At 43.8% G+C, this 20,648-nt stretch overlaps 1 protein-coding gene across 1 annotated transcript in view; it reads right to left on the bottom strand.

Annotated features, from left to right (window-relative positions):
* Nucleotides 1-20,648, bottom strand: part of FAM234B (family with sequence similarity 234 member B) — a 47,021-nt gene that overhangs the window by 10,955 nt on the left and 15,418 nt on the right. The window contains exons 2-8 of the mRNA XM_021706707.1: nt 16,127-16,525; nt 12,462-12,560; nt 8,173-8,361; nt 6,976-7,106; nt 2,652-2,799; nt 2,149-2,290; nt 442-585 (exon numbers count right to left, since the gene is read on the bottom strand). Coding sequence (XP_021562382.1) covers nt 442-585; nt 2,149-2,290; nt 2,652-2,799; nt 6,976-7,106; nt 8,173-8,361; nt 12,462-12,560; nt 16,127-16,525 — 1,252 coding nt within the window. The remainder of the gene's footprint in view (nt 1-441; nt 586-2,148; nt 2,291-2,651; nt 2,800-6,975; nt 7,107-8,172; nt 8,362-12,461; nt 12,561-16,126; nt 16,526-20,648) is intronic.

Raw genomic sequence — 20,648 nt, 5'->3', positions numbered from 1 at the left:
CAGCTACTTGGAGGCTGAGGCGGAAGGATCGCCGGAGCCCAGCAGGTCGAGGCTGCGGTGGCCGGGAGTGGCCACTGCACTCCAGTCTGGGCGACAGAGTGAGACTCCAACGCAAGTAAATAAATAAATAAATAATTAACATGTTTTTTATTTTAAAATTGTGGGGTACAGTTAAGAGTTAGGTATACAAATATGCATCGTTCAGGCACCCTTGTTGATAAGGGGTGCCCCCCCACCCCCTGATAGATATTGACTACCATTAATCCCACCACCCTTGCCCTCTCTGCTCCCCCCACAGATTCCCACAGCAACAAAAACAGGAAAATTAGGAATGCTTTCCCTCCCTTCCCTTGAATCGGCCACTGATACTAAGCAATTGTTCTGGGCTATCTGTAAACATGGGGAAGTAGATGAAACAGCAAGCACGAGCATACGGCAAACCTGCGCAGGCCTTGAAGGCTCAGTGTCCAGTAAGGTGTGAGATTTTGCCCCCGAAGCAGGACCAGGCCTTGTCTGGTTGTAATCAGAAAGTTGCTGCAGTTGGAATCTGGTGCCTTCACCATCTGGAGTAGCTCAACACCGTCACTGAAATAAACAAGACCCCAGCAGTTAGTCTCCGGCTTGGATGAGATTCCTGAGCCATTTATGTTGGCTTTTCCTCTCGGCATACAGACATCTGTCCATGCCCTTGTATTCATGCCCCACCGTAATCTTATCAAGCAGGGTACTCTGTCACACCAATTGAATCTCATTTTCTTGACCCTTAGAAATAAAAGATCCCTAGAAAATTCCATACACGTTCAAAAGGAACTCACAGGAAAAGTGTTACAGTGTGATACCTCTCACACTGGATGCCCTGGGATAGGTAACAGAGCCAAGGATAGTGGCAGGGATGGCAGTGGAGGTCTGGACAGGACACCTGAGGTTGCTAATACTCTTGGGCAGCAGCTCATGGCATACACTCCACTGAATGAGCTTTGTCTCTGTACCACTGGGACCATTCTACCTAATACTTATCAAATTCACCAAAACAAATGATATTGCCCAAGAAAATGCTAGAAAATCATTTGAAACAACTTCTTTTTTTTGAGTTGGAGTCTCGTTCTGTTGCCCAGACTGGAGTGCAATGGCCGCTCCCAGCCACTGCAGCTTCGACCTGCTGGGCTTCGGCGATCCTTCCACCTCAGCCTTCCAAGTAGCTGGAACTATAGGCGCGCGCTACCACGCCTGGCTAATTTTTGATTTATTGTAGAGATGAGGTCTCGCCAAGTTGCCCAGGCGGGTCTTGAACCCGCGGACTCAGGCAATGCACTCACCTCAGCCTCCCAAAGGCACAGGATTACAGGCTGAGCTACCGAGCCCAGCTGAAACTTCTGGTAGAAAAGAACAAAAACCAGTATTACACAGGCTTGGAGTTAAGTGGGCAAAATCCATTGCATATAACAAACTGCATGCTTCTAGTTAAGAAGCAAGGCCAGGCATGGTGGTTCACACCAGTAATCCCAGCACTTTGGGAAGCCCAGGCAGGAGAACTGGTTGAGCCCAGGTGTTTGAGACCAGTCTAGGCAACATATCAAGACCACATCTCTACAAAAAAAAAAAAGTTAGCCAGAGGTGGTCCCAGCTACTTGGGAGGCTGAGGCAGAAGGATCACCTGATCCCAGGAGGTCAAGGCTACAGTGAGCTGTGATCGTGCCACTGCACTTTAGCCTGGGTAACAGAGTAAGACCCCAACTCAACAAAAAAGGAAAGGAAGGGAAGGGAAAGATAAAAAATAAGATTTCATGGACATTTCCCTTGACTTTGTCGAAATGATGCTTCAACTAAGAGAAAAGTACAAGAAAGAGTAGGTCAGATCCTTTGGCAGTTTTACACACAGTTAAATAAATCTATTTCCCTACCCTCTCCTACTCAGAACCCTTAACAAACAGTCTTTATTGCAACCTTCATGAGGACACGATCACCAATACATATATGTCAACACATTACATTACCAAGAGAAAAAAATTTCTTTCTGTGTTAACCAGATCAGGAGATGGTACATTAAGGTTAGCACTGCTCTGCCCCTCAAACCGCGGTCCTCATATTCGTCAGCCCAACCAAACTTAGAGAGATCGCACTGTGACCAAGGACAGATGTCTGCCCTACCTGTAAATGTCAATGAGCTCAGACAGGTTGATGGATCTTCGCTTCTCCCACTCTGGCTCTTCTATCTGCAGAGAAGGTGGTGAGCTGTCTCGATTTTGGGCCTGAACAAAAATGTCCCGCAGGGCGACAGCTTGTATGTTTCCTAGCACCACAGAAGAACCAACACTGAGAAGTTGCATTTCATAGAACTATCCCAGGGTGAGGATATGAGCACGAGACATAGATCAGAACCTGATCTGAAAGGTCAAATGGGGCCCACCCAGACTGGGGAATGCTTGGGGAAGTAATCATATGGGTTCTGGGCAAGGGTCTTCTCTTCAGAGAAGCCAGAGGGAAAAGTAGACTAACAATCTACAATACGTGGGGAGAGTAAGAGGCCTCTACGGGAGGAGGCATCAAAAGGGCTGGTATCAGCAGTTCCTGAGCATCTACCCTGTCTTACCCATGAAGCTAATCACATACTCCAGGGGGGAACCCTAGAGAAAACTAGCCTTGCTTCTTACCAAAGCCAAACAGGATGTAGACAGCCCCATTGGTGGTGATGTAAACCTGAGGGCCAATCAGATTCCCGACTCCCACAATGTTGTACTTCACAGGTCGACCCACTGGAATTCCTGTCCGGCCAGACACAAGCAGAAAGCACAGATCTGGCTGAGGAAGCGAGAAAGGGAGTGGAGTCAGTAGAAGCCCTACCATTTCCTAATCAAACAGCTTCTTCAGACAGCCATTGCTCCCTCATTAGTTACAGGTCCAGAAACACCTCCCCAAATTGGAAAGCACAAAGCCAAATCTGCTTCACTTTATTTCCCTGGAAGTAAAAAAGTGAAGCAAACATCCCATTCCCTTACTAGATACACGCAAAGGGCATCTTCATGGCACCCCAGACAATTTTTCAGAAGCACAATTGGCTGCTGCCTAAAGTCCCCTGAGGCACAGAATCCTAGCCTAGAGCTAAATATAGGCCAGTGAACCCCTGGGTCTTTAATCTCATGCTAGAAATCCCCAGTAATGTTTAGTCCCAAATAGAATCAACCCAGGCAGTGCTCTTCCCCTGGCCATTATCAACTTAACTCTTAAACAGAGATCAGAAAACTTTTTTTGTGATAGTACATGTTTTAGGCTTTGCCACCAGAAGGTCTCTGCAGCAACTACTCTATTCTGCTGTTCTAGTGTGAAAGCAGTCAATGTATAACACGTAAATAAGTGGGTGTGACTGTATTCCATTAAAACTTTATTTACAAAAACAAGCAATGGGCCAAATTTGGCCTGTAGGCCAAAGTTTGTCAGTATCATCTCTAGAGGATTTTCTTTTGGGGCTAGAGTCACTAGCTGGAAAACATGGGGATTGTATCAATATCTTGATTCAGTGAAGCTTTTGACAAAGTTTACCATCATGAATTCTATGGACAAGATAAAGAAATGTGGCTTGCAGTAAACCCAGAAAAAGGTATTTCTGGGGTCAATACTAACAACCCTAGAGGGAGGTTTTTAGTAGAATGCCATAGCACTCTGCTATTGCCCCATTCCTATGAAGCATTCTTACCAAAGACTTGAATGAACAGAATTCAGTGTATCACAAAACTGAGAGAGATAGCTAAGATGATGTATCTGCCAGAGGAAAGTAGTCTGTTAATAATTAACTAATAAAGTGGGGCTCGGTGGCTCAGCCTGTAATCCCACACTTTGGGAGGCCGAGGTGAATGAATTGCCTGAGCCCGTGGGTTCAAGACCCACCTGGGCAACTTGGCGAGACCTCATCTCTACAATAAATAAAAAAAATTAGCTAGGCGTGGTAGCACGCACCTGTAGCTGCAGTTACTTGGAAGGCTGAGGCGGAAGGATCGCCGGAGCCCAGCAGGCCGAGGCTGCAGTGGCCAGGAGCGGCCACTGCACTCCAGTCTGGGCGACAGAGTGAGATTCCAACTCAAAAAAAAAAAAAAATTGACTAATTACAAGATATAGGTGCTTTATAAACAAAAGGTGAATTATAAACAAAAAGTGAATCTTAGAAAGGTTATTGCAATCTTTGGCTGTAAAAACAGAAATGCAGTCAGATAGTGGCTCATGCCTGTAATCCCAGCACTTTGGGAGACCAAGGCAGGAGGACTGCTTGAGCCCAGAAGTTCAGGCCAGCCTAGGCAACTTAGTGAGACCGCGTCTCTACAAAAAAAAAATTGGCCCTGCACGGTGGTGTGCCTCTGTAGTCCCAGTTACTTGAGAGACTGAGATGGAAGGATTATCTGAGCCTAGGAGGTCAAGGCTAGGATGAGCCATGATCATGCCACTGCACTCCAGGCTGGGTGACAGAATGAGATGCCGATGCAAAAAACAAAAACAAAAACAACAACAACAACAAAACACAAATATAGAGTCTATGTCAAAAGAAATAACAATTTCCTTAGGTTGATATAACTGGTTATACTACAAATAAAATATTGTTTTCAGATATGGGTAACACATTTTAAAAGAGCTGAGATAAAGGAAAAGAAATAAGAAAAAGAAGGCTTTGAACTTCCTGTTGCATGAGGAACACTATAAGAAATTGGAATATTTAGCCTTGAGGGGAGCAGTCTTAGAGGGACCAGGCTAATGGCTGAAGGACTTTCCTATAGAAAGGAGATTAGACTCATTCAGACTAGCTCTATGGGACTGAAGCTGGAACAATGGATGGAAGCTATGAGAAAGCAGGTTTCTCATCAATAGGACAGAAGTTTCTAGAGCTGACCAAAAATGAAGTGGACTGCCTCACAAATTAGTGATATTTCTGCCGGCCTGAGTGTTCCAAGAGAGTAGGAGTGCCCAAATGTCTGTATTGCTGAATCGATCACAGCACAGAGTGAGAACGCTCACCATACGGCTCAAGTCCCCTTCCCACTAATGTTCTAGACCAGATCCATTCCTCTAATCCCAAACCAGATCCAGTTCTCTGACTTGTGTTTCCTAGCTAGTGAAGGGAGACCCTTCCAACTCAGGAGCTTTTAAAAGATTCTTCGGGTCTGAAGGTCCTGGTCTAAAGGTCAAAAGAGGTCAGTATAAAGATGAAATTGCGGCTCTATACCATCAACTCCTCAAGAAGCTCCCAGAATGCTTTTGCAGGCAGAACGGAGACGGTTCAATATCTGTACCCGACTGTGCAAATGACCAAATTCTGTGAGGAAGAATTCTATAAGTTGAGGTAAGGTAAGGTACACTGGGTGGAGACCGGGGGGGGGAAAAGGACACTGAATAAGAATCGGCAAGAAGCCAATTCCTCTAATGGAGACCTCCTACTATGGAGGCCCCATAGGGCATGAGCCATGGTTCCCACCAGCCACTATCAGCAGTGATAGTACAGATGTGGTAGTACAACAAAGACTTCCAAATTTGTTCAGCATATGTGAACTTGTCCAATGTCTTGCTGTGCCCCTGCTGACTGTAATTCCATGAAAAAGAAACTCCTCATTAATTTATCCTTAGGGACCTTCAGAGAAGGTCTCTGCTGGAGGTAATAACTGAAATTTTCCCTAGTCCCTAGTCTCTTTGTTCACAATTGCTGGGATAAAAAAGATTACATTAATAATTCCTGAATTCTTGGTCCAGGTCTACTTTGAGACCAACTGGCTAGCTGAAGAAAGCTAACAGAAAGTGCCCTTAAAACTAAGCAGGCTTCAGAAATTTAGCTCATTATCAATCTCCTTTGCTCTTTTCTAGCAAAGGTAAGGTACGGCCTGGTGCTTCCCAAAACCTGTGACTGGTGGAGCACTTTGAGTAGGGGTGCTCTTGGCCAAAAGCCACAAAGCATTAACAGATTTAATTCCATTCTACATCATTTTACCTGCAGAATGTACAACTCTACTCCATACATGCAAAGACCACAACAGCAAACCCAAGGTCTATTAAAATTTTAAGTTATCAAATGAGGCAAAATTATCAGCATCCACATTTTTCCACAAACATTCTTTGCCAATTGTTCAATTTTTTTGTGCACAAGCATTTCCTTGGCAGACTCACACTAGGAAGTCTGAAAAAAAGTCTTAGAGAAACTTTGACAAAAACCCTGAGAAAAGCTTCAGAATAATAACTTAAAATTGAGACAATGCTATTTTTGAATTTATTCCTCCCTGTGATCTGGGGAAAGACTACTCTTATTTTGTCTGTGTGCAGAGCAACTAGTTCTAGTGCACTGACGTTTTCAGAAGCATAATTGAGGGCTATCCTTCAAGGGCTACTGTCCTAGAATCAAAATCTGGCTTGTCACAGCCTGTATCACACAACTCTCCTTTCTTTGGTCATTAATTGTTATTTTTGCTTGACTTAAGATTTTATTTTTATACATATATATAAAATGAACTTTCTATCAGTCTGTTCTATTGTTTTATAACTGAAATAAAATGTACATAAATATCATATAGTAAAACTAGTAATACGCATACACAATAAACAATAGGCACTACTCGAGGCACCTTAAATATGTTAGCTCTAATTTTCGTAACAATCCCACAAGTAGATATAACATTCCCATTTTACATATGAAGAAACAGCTTGGATAGGCTTGCCCAAGGCCACAAAGCTACAAAGTGAGGAGGAGGAATTCACACGGAGACCTGTCTGGCTCCAAAGCTCCACTACACCCTAGTCCATGGAACCATAATGAGACAGCCAGGAAAAATGGGTTTGTAGTGGTCATTTATCCTCTTAATCTCACAAAGAGAATTTACTTAAACCTGTGGCAGTCCTTGTTTTAAAAAAAAGTGTCAAGCAATATTTATAACAACAACACTAGGAACTGAGATAACTAAAATTGAAGCAGTCGTATAATAAACAAAAATAATTCAACAGAGATCGTACCTGCAATTCCCCAATGGCCAGAACCACAAGATCTCTAACACCGTCTTCATCCAAGTCTGGCAGCACCACAACCGGGGCAACCAAGGTGCCGTTGGACAAGTAGTTTGGGTTTAAGGTCCAGATGGCTTTCCCTAGGATAGGACACATAGGCTGATCACTGTAACAGCTTTCTGCCCCTGGAAAAGGCAGCTGTCATGTTCCCAAAAGAGAGAAACTCAATAGAAAAGAGAAAAGACAACAGACAGTAATTCCTATTTACTTTTTTCCTTTCATTTTCATCTTATTAAGGAGAAAGAAAACAGTGGATGTGATCTGAAATCCTCAAGTATTTGGCTAACAAATCCATGTAATAACTTCACATCTCAGTTTTTTAGATAAAATGGAGGTGCTACATTCTCTCCAAGAAAGAAGAGTTTGCTTGTCTGGGACAGGGGACTGATCTGTTAAAGGTTACTACAATTATTAAGAACCATCCAGGGGCATCCAGAAGACCCACTCACCTTCCTTCTCCCACGTGTTCACATAAGTAAGCATCAGAGACATCACAGGAGATTTTCAAGGTGGCTTCAGTTCTAGGGTTAACTTGCAGCTCAGTTTTTTTCACTCAGAAGCACCCTGCTATCAGACCCCAACTTCTAAACCTACTCAGCTCCACATGGGCACATGGTCCAGGTGGTACCAAGCATGTGGGCAGTATACACATTATTCTGTAAGTCTTCATTACATTTGACTCTTTTTCATTCCTTTTTTCATATATGTCTCAATGCATTAAGAAGCTAAAAGACCTAAACAAACTTTAATTTCTTCACTGACACATTTTTTAAGTTAATGCCCAAGATAACCCATGGACCACACATATATCAAATAAGAAGAGACAAAGCTCAGTTGCCTTTTGTATAAAGAACAGAGCAGAGAGTAGTTACAGAGTAGGGACTATTTATAAACCAAAGGCCTCAGGGTAGTTTCTGTTTGGATAATTCAATTTAGTCCATTCTACCACCAAACAGGTTGAACCATGGACCTATTTACTCAAACTGTCCAAATCTTTTCTCTCATTTCCCTTAATACCCACCTTCCAGAGCAGTAAATCAGACTTTCCACCATGTGAGAATGAAAAGGTCCCTTCCCCACCAGCTTGTTTTAATCCAAAATTATGGCTCATAGGAGCAAAGATCTTTTGAGGTAACTGGTCTTTACCTGATGTTGCATTAAAGGTGCTGAGCATTTTGTGAGTCCCTGTCACAAGGCAAACAGTTTCAGCCAAGCTTCCTGGCTTCAGATCCAAACATGTGATATCTCGGGCCTCCTCAGGGAGGGGAGTAGACCATAGTGTGCTGCCATTCATCCCCGAAAGGCACACAAGATTAGCAGTTGGCCTTGAGACACCTAAAAGTACACAAGAGACATCTTTTCAAAAAGGAGCACTTTTTTATGTGTCTTTTGGCTGCCGGTACATCTTCGTTTGAGAAGTGTCTATTCATGTCTTTTGCCCACTTTTTAATGGGGCTGTTTTTTTTTTTCTTTTGGCACATTTGAGTTCCTTGTAGATCTGAGATGTTAGGCCTTTGTCAGATACACAGTTGGCAAATATTTTCTTCCCATTCTGTGGGCTGTCTCCCTGCTCTCTTACTTTTGCTTTGCAGAAGCTCGTTAGTTTGACGAGGTCCCACTTGTCTATCTTATTTCTGAAGGTATGGGCACTTAGGGTTCTGAATAGGAATTGGCTGCCAGTTTCAATTTCTACAAGGGTGTCTCCTGCATTTTCTACAATTCTTATAGTTTGAGGTTTTACGTTCAGGTTCAGGTCTTTGAAATTGAGGCTAGGCCGGGCTCAGTGGCTCAGCCTGTAATCCCAGCACTTTGGAAGGCCGAGGTGAGTGGATTGTCTGAGCCCGCGGGTTCGAGACCCGCCTGGGCAACTTGGCGAGACCTCATCTCTACAATAAATCAAAAATTAGCCAGGCGTGGTAGCGCGCGCCTGTAGTTCCAGCTCCTTGGAAGGCTGAGGCAGACGGATCGCCGGAGCCCAGCAGGTGGAGGCTGCGGTGGCCGGGAGCGGCCACTGCACTCACGTCTGAGTGACAGAGTGAGACTCGAAAGAAATTGAGGCTTTGCTTCCTGAATCTTCTATCCTGTTTTACTGGTCTATATGCCTGTTCTTGTACCAATACCAGGTTGCTCTGATTACTGTAGCCTTATAGTAAAGGCACAGAAGAGTTAAGAGACAAAGAGAAACAGGAGGCCAGAAAGCCACAAATGGACAGTGGACGGCAGCAGCCCACGCTTGTATATTCAGCCTCTCCCACATTCTAGGCAACAAGGTGTGAACACAGAGTGCCTGTCATCTCTGCTCAGCACCCTGCTCAGGTGAGACAAGAGCTGCAGCCAATGCATCTCCTCCATGTTTGTGCCTTTCCCAACACTTTTGTTTACATGTCTGCTACCTATTCTCCATTAGGAGAAAGACTTCTCACTAATCTCTGCATCCTCAGCGCCTTGCAAAGTCCTAGCACCTCTAGCAACCAACTGTTTGTCTAATAAAAGACAGGAGCAAAATCAAGAATATTAGGAAAGCAATTGATAAGAACAAAAAAATCAGGAGGGAAAGATATAGCTTGGAAATGTGAGAAGATCTAGAATTATACCCAGAGCAGGGAGCAAAATGCCTGAATTCTAATCATAACTAGCAAATGCTCCCTGAGAGCAGAAAAATAACTTTTAAAAATAATAAACCAAGCCGGGCGTGGTAGCGCACGCCTGTAGTTCCGGCAACTTGGAAGGCTAAGGCGGAAGGATCGCCGGAGCCCAGCAGGTCGAGGCTGCGGTGGCCGGGAGCAGCCACTGCACTCCAGTCTGGGCGACAGAGTGAGACTCCAACTCAAAAAAATAATAATAATAATAAACCTGAAGATCGCATGTAGCAAGAATCAGTAGGTCTTGCTCGCCTCACGTTCCATGAAATCAGCTGAGTTGGCCCAAGTCCAGAAAGAAAAGTAAGACTTCATGCCTAGGGCCAACAGTAGCTAGGAAGGAATTATAGTAGCCATCTCTTTAGTAAATAAGCCTGTATGTTGCCTAATTACATATCAGAATAACTTTCTCTTTTGTCACTTTTACATTCACTTTTACCTTAACTTATCTCACACTTTCCACTTCCGGCAACAACTGATACAGATAAGAAAATGGAAGTTTTAGAGTTTCCTCTACCTATTCCTCAGTATTACTTATTAAATATACAACCTAAAAATACGTGACAAACTGTGACTACCATTTCACACCTTGTTGCCAAAAGTAGATACATATGACAAACAGTGGGAACATATGTTAACTTCCAGACTTCTCAGGATGCAGTGACTAACATCCTGTGTAAGGACCTGACTTCAACCACAATGCTCTGACTTGTTTTTTTCCAGGTGGTGATGATTCCCTGAGGCAGATACCACGCTCCTCTTGTTCAGCTGTCTGTACATAACCAGCACAGCTCTAGAGAAGGTGCACAGCACCTGCTGCAGTTGGCATTCAATACATAGTTGTTGAATGAATGGAGGAACAAGAGAACAGACAAAAAACTCAGTGGCACAGAGCTTTGTGGGTTATGGGTACAACAATTGGGCATGAGGGTTAAGGACATGAACTAGAGCCAGACTCCCTGGGTATGAAGCCCAGGCCTACCATTACCAGCACTGAGACTTGGGGCAAGTTGCTTAACCTCATTATGTCTTAGTAGCCTCACCTGCAAAAGGAGATAGTAATAGTTGTCTGCCTCACAGGACTGTGCTGAGGGATAATTTCATTCATTTTCATTATGTGCTTACAATAGTACACAGCACATAGAAAGTACCAAGTGGCCGGGCTCGGTGGCTCAGTCTGTAATCCCAGCACTTTGGGAGGCCGAGGTGAGTGGATTGCCTGAGCCCGCAGGTTCGAGACCTGCCTGGGAAACTTGGCAAGACTTCATCTCTACAATAAATCAAAAATCAGCCGATCATGGTAGCGCGTGCCTGTAATTCCGGCTACTTGGAAGGCTGAGGCAGAAGGATCGCCAAAGCCCAGCAGGTGGAGGCTGCGGTGGCCGGGAGCAGCCACTGCACTCCAGTCTGGGTGACAGAGTGAAACTCCAACTCAAAAAAAAAAAAAGAAAGTACCACGTTAGCTATATCTTTATTTCTACAATCTGTGGCCAAACCAGGCTGGTCCATATTGTGTCCAAACCCTTAGCCTTGCTTTTTACAAGTCTTGATATGAAGCAAACCATGGAAGACAACAAATGACTAAAAGCATCTCTAAATCCAAAAATGGATGGGAGAAATTTTTACTTCAAAAGTCACAGGCAGAAAAAAATGTAATCAAGTTTCAACTGTGTGAAAATCTCCTTCTAGGCTAGAGATTCGCTCTATATCAGAGCTCTGCCCAGAATGCTTCTCCATCTCACACAAGCTCAGAAGACCATTTCTAATAAGATCAAAGAGATGTGCAGTTTAGAATTCTCTAAAACATACCCAGATGTTTATTCTATGGCCTAAATGATTTGAAAAGCAGTCACTAGGGTCCCAGACTGCAGTTTGACTCCACTTAAGTCGACGCTACAGGACAGTGTGCCTGTGCTGAAACTGGAACACATTTTTTTAATGCAGCTGACATGTGTAACAGCCAGGGTCCCAGAAATAGCGCCCTCAATTGGGATCAGTTGTGGGCGGTTCAATGAGGAGACTATTTACAAGGATGTGGCCAGGGTAAAGGAACGCCCGCACAAGGAACAGTTCAGACCCTCAGAACAGTTATGGCTCCCAAGCTCCAAGAGAAAGGGGAGGAAGCAATTACTCAGTCATGTAAGAGGACCATCTTGAGACAAGCTGTGAGCCGTGCTCAAGGATGTAGCTTGAGGGAGCCTCTCCTCACGCTCTTCCTCTCCTCCAATCCCTTGCCTGTGGTCCCCATTGGCCAAGCCCAGCTGGAAGGAGGCCAGCAGACAAGGGCACCTCTTGATATCATCCACACAGGTCAGTCTCCCAACACAGAGAGCAGGATGATGGGGGAAAGGAGAACAGCTAGCCAAGAGGTATGTGAGTACAGATGTGTAAGTCCATGAACAAGTTTTCTGTCGGGGGTGGAAGGGCAGGATAGAATCAATGTTCATTATAATCTAAGAGGCTGCGGAAAACCAACTGGGAAAAAACTCATGCAGCCTGAATGCTGGCACCGTTGACTGTAGGTGTGTGGCCAAATCACTTCCTCTCTACATCTCAGTTTCCTCACTGACCTGGGTGACCCCTAAAGGTTCCTTCTAGCTATAACCTTCTCAGATTTCTTGGGTTGAGCTTTATTTACATTCAGGAACTTTCTGATCAGGCTCATTGTGTATGACAGAAACCTGGTAACTTTCTACTCACTGCAGACCTTCTGCAGTGCCCCTTGGGAGACAACTCTGTTGCCTTCTCCTAGCTCACAGACCCCCTGGAGCAGCCTTGAAAAGACATGTCTCATACCTGTTACACTCCCATTCCTTGACATCACAAAGGAGAGAAGAACATCACGCAGGCCATCTCCATTCACATCAGCCAACTCCAGTGGAGACAGGTCCCCACCTATATACACATAAAAAAAAAAAAAGGTCTTAAGCAAGTTACTGCAAACCAGTTCTCTGCTGCCAACACCTCCATAGACACCAGGCAGACTTCTGGTTCCCCAACAAGGTGAAGTAGACATAGTTCTCCCTATTCCTCCCACTAAGTATGTCTTAAGGCCCTGGACATTACATACAAAACAAGCCTAAGACAACGCTAAAAGATGGAGAGAAGAAGGCAGACCAGCTAAGGACTGCAAGACCCAAGACCCAAGGAGTGACAAGGTAATGACTCCTCTGGGCTTTCTTTTGGCCTTAGATATCCCTAAACAGGGTGCAAGAGAAGCCAACAACCCACAAATGCCTCAGGAGCAGATAAAAAAGCCCCAAGAAAATCTGACTTCTCTAGCCAAGGGCTCAGGAAAGGTGCAGGCTAGCAAGATAATAACTGCTCTACTCCAAGCAAACACACAGGATAAAAATACAGGCCCGGCCACACCCAAATCTCCATAGCCACTGAATGGGCTGTCTACCACTGAAGTCATGTCAGGGAAGGCTGGGGGGCCATGTCTGTCATCCCCACCTAGCAGGGCTAAGGCGGTTCTACCCCTTCCCAGCATGAACAAAGCAGTCCTCCTCCTCCTCCCCGCCCAGGTGGTGTCAGCAGAGACCTAGCAGGGAGCCTGGACTTTCATCCCTGCCTGGCAATATCAAGGCAGCACCTCATTTTCCTCCAACAGTAAAGAGGAGGGGTCTGCCTGACAAATTTGGAGATAACTCACACATTGCTAGTGCAGGTGTAAATTGGTACAACCACTTTGGAAAATAATTTAGCATAAACTACTAAGAATGAACACACACATACCCTATGATCCAGCAATTTTACTCCCAGGTTTATTATGCCTTAGAGAAATTCTTTTTTTTTTTTTTTTTTTGAGTTGGAGTCTCACTCGATTGCCCAGACTGGAGTGCAGTGGCCGCTTCCAGCCACCGCAGCCTCGCCTGCTGGGCTCCGGCGATCCTTCCGCCTCAGCCTTCCAAGTAGCCGGAATTACAGGCATGTACTACCACGCACGATTGATTTTGTTTTATTTATTGTAGAGATGAGGTCTTGCTGCCCAGGCTGGTCTTGAACCCGTGGGCTCAGGAAATCCACTCACCTCAGCCTCCCAAAGGCGTGGGATTACAGGCTGAGCCACTGAGCCTGGCTGAGAAATTCTTATACATTGCACCAGGAAACACGTACAAAAATGTTCTTAGCAGCATCTTTTTTTTTTTTTTTTTAAAGACTGGAAGTGCTAATGAAATGTTCATCAACAGTAAAATAGATAAATAAATCATGGGATATTTATACCATGGAAAATTAGTAGCGAAAGTGATTAACTCCAGCTACAATGTATCAATATGGACCAACCTCAAAAATATTTTCTCAAAAAATTATGTTGAAAGAAAATGCAGGTCACAGAACACTACATGATTCCATTTATATAAAATTCAAAACCAGACAAAATTAATGAATAAATGGTTTAGAAATACATATCAATATGGTAAAACTTTAAAGAAAAGTAAAAAATAAGCCCAGGCATGGTGACTCATGCCTGTAATCCCAGAATTTAGGAAGGCCAAGATAAGACAATTGCTCAAGCTCAGGAGTTCGAGACCAGCCTAGGCAACACAACAAGACCTCATCTCTACAACAAACTCAAAAAATTTGCCAGACTTAGTGGCACGCATTTGTAGTCACAGCTACTTGGGAGGCTAAGGCAGAAGGATCGCCTGAGCCCAGGAAGTCAAGGCTACTACACTCCATCTGGGTGACAGAGTGAAACTCTGACTCAGAAAACACCAAACTGGCCAGGCTTGGTGGTTCAATCTGTAATCCTAGCACTTTGGGAGGCTAAGGCGAGTAGATTGCCTGAGCCTGTGGTTTCCAGACCAGACCAGGCAACGTGGCGAGGCCTTGTCTCTACAATAAATCAAAAATTAGCTGAGCGTGGTAGTGCACACTTATAGTTCTGGCTACTTGGAAGGCTACGGCAGAAGGATCACTGAAGCCCAGCAGGTGGACACTGGTGGCCATGAGAGTGCTACTGCACTCCAGCCTGGGTGACAGAGTGAGACTCTAACTCAAAAAAAAAAAAAACCAAAAAACTAATAAGGTAAAAAATAATAATGATAATCAATACAAACTTCAGGATAGCAGGAGCTTTTGGTGGGCAGAAGAGAATATGGTCAGGAGGGACACACAAGAGACTGCCAAGATCTCAATAATGTTCTGTTTCTTAAGCTGGGTGGTAGACACCCCAACAATTTGTCACTAACCTTTACATTGTATATAAATATCACATGTGTAAATTAGATTTGCCTTCAGAGAAAACAAAGATGAGAACACAGGACTCATCAGAAGCAAATTCAACGGGGATCAGAGAAGTGGCAGAGATAAAGCATTTCTAGATCAAGATGACACAAGCAATATAAGGATAGCCTAACCAGTTCACAAGAGGGGACCCCTCAGCACAGTGGAGATAGAATCCCCATTCCAGAACAAGAGGTTTCAAAGAAACCTACTCCAAAAGGAGACAAAATAGCTGGAATTACTCAGGCAGTACCACCCTAACTGTGAAGAGCAAGAAAAGAAGAGACAACTATTTTTTACGTGAGATGAAATTATGTTAATATGTAAAGTAGGTCAGACCTCTATAAACAAAAAATGCCTGACAGCGGCAGCCCTGTGGTGTCCAGGCCTTGCTTTCCTCTGTACATTGCCCGTTCTGTAGCTCTGCATCCCCTGATACAGTGCTGGCCCCACAGCAGGAATACAGCAAACCAACCCCTACCCTCCCTGTGTCTAATAAAGACCAATGCTGGCAGACACAATCGAACAGTAATTCCCAAGTTTCCGGAGTTGTTTTTTTGTTTGTTTTTGTTTTTGTTTTGAGTTGGAGTCTCACTCCATAGCCCAGGTTGGAACGCAGTGTCACGCTCACGGACACCACAATGTCAATCAGTTGGGCTCCAGAGATCCTTCCGCCTCAGCCTTCCAAGTAGCCAAAACTACAGGTGCACACTAACACACCCAGCTAATTTTTTTTTTTTTTTAATTGTAGCGATAAGGTCTCACTAAGTTGCCCAGGCTGGTCTCGAACCTGTTGGCTCAGGCAATCCGCTCACCTCGGCCTCCCAAAGTACTGGAATTACAGGTTTGAGCAAGTTGTTTTGTTGTTGTTGAGTCAGGGTCTTACTCTGTCGCCCAGGCTGGAAGGCAGTTCCAGAGGCACAATCACAGCTCACCTCAGCCTCAACCTCATGGGCTCAGGCAATCCTTCCACCTCAGACTCCTGAATAGCTGAGATTATAGGAATGTGCCACCTATTTTTTTTTTTTTAGAGATGAGGTCTCACTATGTTGTCCAGGCTAGTCTTGAACTCCTGGGCTCTAGCAGTGGTGTTTGTTTGATTTCAAATTGTAACCTCCTAACCACCTTCACACACAGGTGGAAAAATGGCACAAGACTCGGAGGAAAATGTCAACGTAATCAGATAGAGCACGACATTGTAGAGCATTAGGACTGAAGATGATGCAACTCACCGGCCTGGGAGCCCACGTGGCGACTCCAAGTGCTGTGCAGGTCTCTGGGGGGACAGGGGATCAGGAAAGCACACAGAAGCACCAGGATCATCGAGATGCCCAAAGTCAGCAGAAAGACAGATGTGCGCACATACGACACCAGAGAGGAGGCTGCCTTCTGCTCCAGGCCCCCGAGGGGTTCTGAGGGGAACCCCTCTGAGGTAACTTCTGAAAGATGTGGCTTTGCAGCCCCTGCAACCTCAGCATCTGAGTCAGGCTCCGGTGGCTCTCCCAAAGGACTCTTCCCATTTTTGACCCCTCCATTCTTCTGCTGCAAGTTAATCACAAGGTCATCTTCGCTCTCATCACTGTCAGCCTGGGTGAGGGGGTCGTACTCCCCTAGGTCTGGGCTCTTCTTCCCTGAAAAAAACAGAAAGACAGAGAGTCAAGGATCTGAAAAGAGAAAACCTCACCAAGCACATGATACTGTAAACATCCAGGAGAACACACAGAAAGCAAACACCAAAAAATCTAAGTCTATGCCAGCAAAGGGTGGGAGAAGGAATGGAAGGAAAAAGAAAAGCACAGAGCTCCAGGATTATTGCCTTTATGAGTTTAAGAAAACGGAAAAGGAGATAGAGAAATCAGCAAATTTCAAATGGCTTTAGTCTACATTAGAAAAAAAAAAAAAGCTCTCTTAATTTGCTTGAATCTCGCTAATGAAAAAGACTATGGCTCCAGTATCAACTCTCCACATGTCTAACGTGCATATTGCCTTAGAATTACTTAGATCTGTGACGTCCTAATCTTTCCTGGTAAACTTTTAGAACAATTCTTCTCTGTACACTGCTTCTCTCAGTCCAATACTTGTGGCTTCCCGATTGTTTCTACGGAAACAACTTGGAAAGTTAAATGCTAATGTTCATCTGAAGACGTCATACTGAAATCTCACTTCCGAGAATTGTCCTGTGATTTGAACGCCCTTTTAGTACATCTTTCAGTAAACAGTGTTTACCTCTAAAACTGCTACTCTGAGCAAGTATTCTGGAGGAGTGGCAGTTCAGCAGGAATGCAGAGGTAGAAGACTTGTCTTGAAGCTGCTGGGCACGGCAAGTACCCTGTTTTTACCTAGACCACAGTGTTGGTCTGGGATAGCTGAGAGGTAGAAATTGCAGAAGGACTCAGACACACCTCCTCCCATGCCACCTCTTGGCCCTCACTGCCAATGACTGAATGATTTTATTTCCTGCTATAAACAAGTAAAAACCGAGGAAAAGTTTCTTGTTTTGGGGGGTGGGGGGATTTTCTGGTAAGCTGTGACTAGTGTAAACTCTATTGTTAAAGCTTTTGTTCAGAAGAAATGTTAAAAAGAAAACATAACCCAGCTTATTAAAAAGCGAAAAAGGGCCAGGCTCGGTGGCTCAGCCTGTAATCCCTGCACTTTGAGAGGCCAAAGTGAGTAGATTGCCTGAGTCCGCAAGTTCAAGACCAGCCCAGGCAACTTGGCGAGATCTTGTCTCTACAATAAATAAAAAATTAGCCAGGCATGGCAGTGCACACCTGTAGTTCTGGCTACTTGGAAGGCAGGCTGAGGCAGAAGGACCGCCAGAGCCCAGCAGGTCAAGGCTATGGTGGCCATGAGACACTGCACTGCAGCCTAGGTAACAGAGTGAGACTCCAACCCAAAAAAAAAAAGCAAAAAAGAGGGCCAGATGCGGTGGCTCACACCTATAATCCCAGCACTTTGGGAGGCCAAGGTGAGAGGATTGCCAACTTGGCCTGACCTTATCTCTACAATAAATAAAAAAAAGAAAAAGTAACTGGGTATAGTGGCATGCACCTGTAGTTCCAGTTACTTGGAAGGCTGAGATGGAAGGATCACCTGAGCCTAGCACGTTAAGGCTGTGGAGGCCATGAGCATGCCACTGCACTCCAGCCTGGGCAACAGAGTGAGACTACAACTCAAAAGAAAAAAGCAAAAAAGAGGAATTTTTTAACACTAATCTCTGCCTCTGGGTCACTGTGGCCTTGGTGCTGTCATTTTGTACATTACATCTTGGTTTGTTCAATTCATGAAATGACACCATAAAGCAGTATATGGAAACCAGATACAGGAAGCAAATTATTTAGGGTAAAGTTTATTATCTGGTATATTAAAAACCAATAAACATTGATTTTTTAAAAAACAACACTGCACAGAATTATTTTATAACATTAAGTACTTTTCTTTTTTTTTTTTTTTTTTTGAGTGGTAGTCTCACTCTGTTGCCCAGACTGGAGTGCAGTAGCTGCTCCAGGCCACCACAGCCTCGACCTGCTGGGCTCCAGCAATCCTTCCGCCTCAGCCTTCCAAGTAGCTGGAACTATAGGCATGCGCTACCACGTCTGGCTAATTTTTTGATTTATTGTAGAGATGAGGTCTTGCCAAGTTGCCCAGGCGGGTCTCAAACCCGCAGGCTCAGGCAATCCACTCACCTTGGCCTCCCAAAGCACGGGATTACAGGCTGAGCCACTGAACCCGGCCATTAAGTGCTTTTCAAAAATAAACACAGAAGATACTGAATAATCTAGTACTCTAATAACTAGAAATTTCTATATTTTCATTTTCAAAGCTATTCACTTTGTCCAATAAATACTGGATTTGATTTTTAAGGGTATAAATTACAAGAAAATAAACAATTTATTGGGAACTTAATTCAAAATAGTACTTCTAAACTATGCCACAGGATCAGGACAGGTTCAGGCTAATCTCCTACAATTTATATTTCTACTCTACAAATCAAATTATTTTATTAATTAGGGCACACCATTTCCTAACCATCCCAGGTAACTCTTTATATAATAATTTGCAAACAGAGTCATGGGGTGTTACAATAATATTAACTCTAATTTTTTAAAGTTTCTTTTTTTTTTAACTAAAATACATCTGACATGATAAACAAAATGTGATATACACATACCATGGAATATTATTCAGCCCTAAAAAGGAATGATTCTGACATACGATACAACATGGATGAACCTTGAGGATTATGCTAATTGAAATAAACCAGTCACCAAAGGACAAAGATTGTATGATTACACTTATATGAGTTAACTAGAGTAGTCAAATTCACAGAAACAGACAGTAGAATGGTACTTGGAGGTAGAAGAATGAGGAGTTGTTACTTAAGTACAGAGTTTCAGTTTTGCAGGATTATAAAGTTCTAAAGATTGGTTGCACAACAATGTGAATATACTTAATACTGAACTGTGCACTTAAAAATGGTTAAGAGAAGCTGGGCTCAGTGGCTCAGCCTGTAATCCCAGTGCTTTGGGAGGCCGAGGTGAGTGTACTACCTGAGCCCGCAGGTTCGAGACCTGCCTGGGCAACTTGGTGAGACCTCATCTCTACAATAAGTCAAAAATAACCGGGCGTGGTAGTGCGCGCCTGTAGTTCTAGCTACTTGGAAGACTGAGGTGGAAGGATCGCTGGAGCCCAGCAGGTCGAGGCTGCGGTGGCCGGGAGTGGCCACTGCACTCCAGTCTGGGCAACAGAGTGAGACTCCAACTCAAAAAAAAAAAAAAAAAGGTTAGGAGGAAAAAGAGGTTAAGACAGTAAATTTTATGATACATATATTTTACAATTAAAATAATCTTAATATACCCAACAGAGGAAAACATATACAGAATCTCCAAATCTCAGAATTTGAAGAGACTTTAAAGATCACATAATCCACCCCATCCCATTCCAAATTTACAACTTCTTACAAACACCCACCAACCAGTCACTTAGCACACACTTGAGCGTAACCAATGCTAAGAAATCTACTCGCTCCAATCTAGAAAACAATTATTTACCCTGATTCAAGAATCTATTTCTGGGCAGTTACCAACTATCTATCCTAGTTTTAATTTCTAGGCCCCCACTTCCACATGCAAGCCCTTCAAATGCTTGAAGGTATCAATATAGCAAACATATAGCATGCTATGTAAGAACTCAGGTCTTTACAATCAGATAAACATCAGGTCAAATCCCAGTTCTATCTCTAATTAACTGTGGGACCTCAATTTCTTAATTTTGTTGTGCTTCTCTATTTATGAAATGGAATAATTCTTAAAAAGTCATATGACTTTTATGAGGATTAAATAAGATAATATATGTACTGTTCTTAGCGCCTGGCTTAAGGTCACACTTAATCAACTTTAGCTTCTATTACTATCATGACCATCACTATTGTTGGCATTTGATCTCCCAACTGCCTTCCCCAGTCCTCCCACCTCCAGGTTAAACACCTTCACCTCTTTCAGCCCATTCTTTGAAAAAGCATTGTTTCAAGTATCCTCTACATCCTGGTCACCCTCCTCTGGACACAATGTGATATGTCAGTGATTTTTAAATTATGATTCCTGGAACTGGATACACAATCCCTGGTTGCAGTCTGCAGAACTGTATTTGACCTAAGCTGAATAGCAAACTATAATTCAATTTCTGTAACCTAAGATCTTTTTTTTTTTTTTTTGAGTTGGAGTCTCACTCTGTCGCCCAGACTGGAGTACAGTG

Source organism: Carlito syrichta, unplaced genomic scaffold, assembly GCF_000164805.1.
Source record: "Carlito syrichta isolate Samal-C Ts95f unplaced genomic scaffold, Tarsius_syrichta-2.0.1 Scaffold315952, whole genome shotgun sequence".
NCBI classification, from domain to species: Eukaryota; Metazoa; Chordata; class Mammalia; order Primates; family Tarsiidae; genus Carlito; species Carlito syrichta.
Note: the sequence above shows the minus strand (reverse complement) of the source record. Positions and strands in the feature narration are given on the sequence as shown.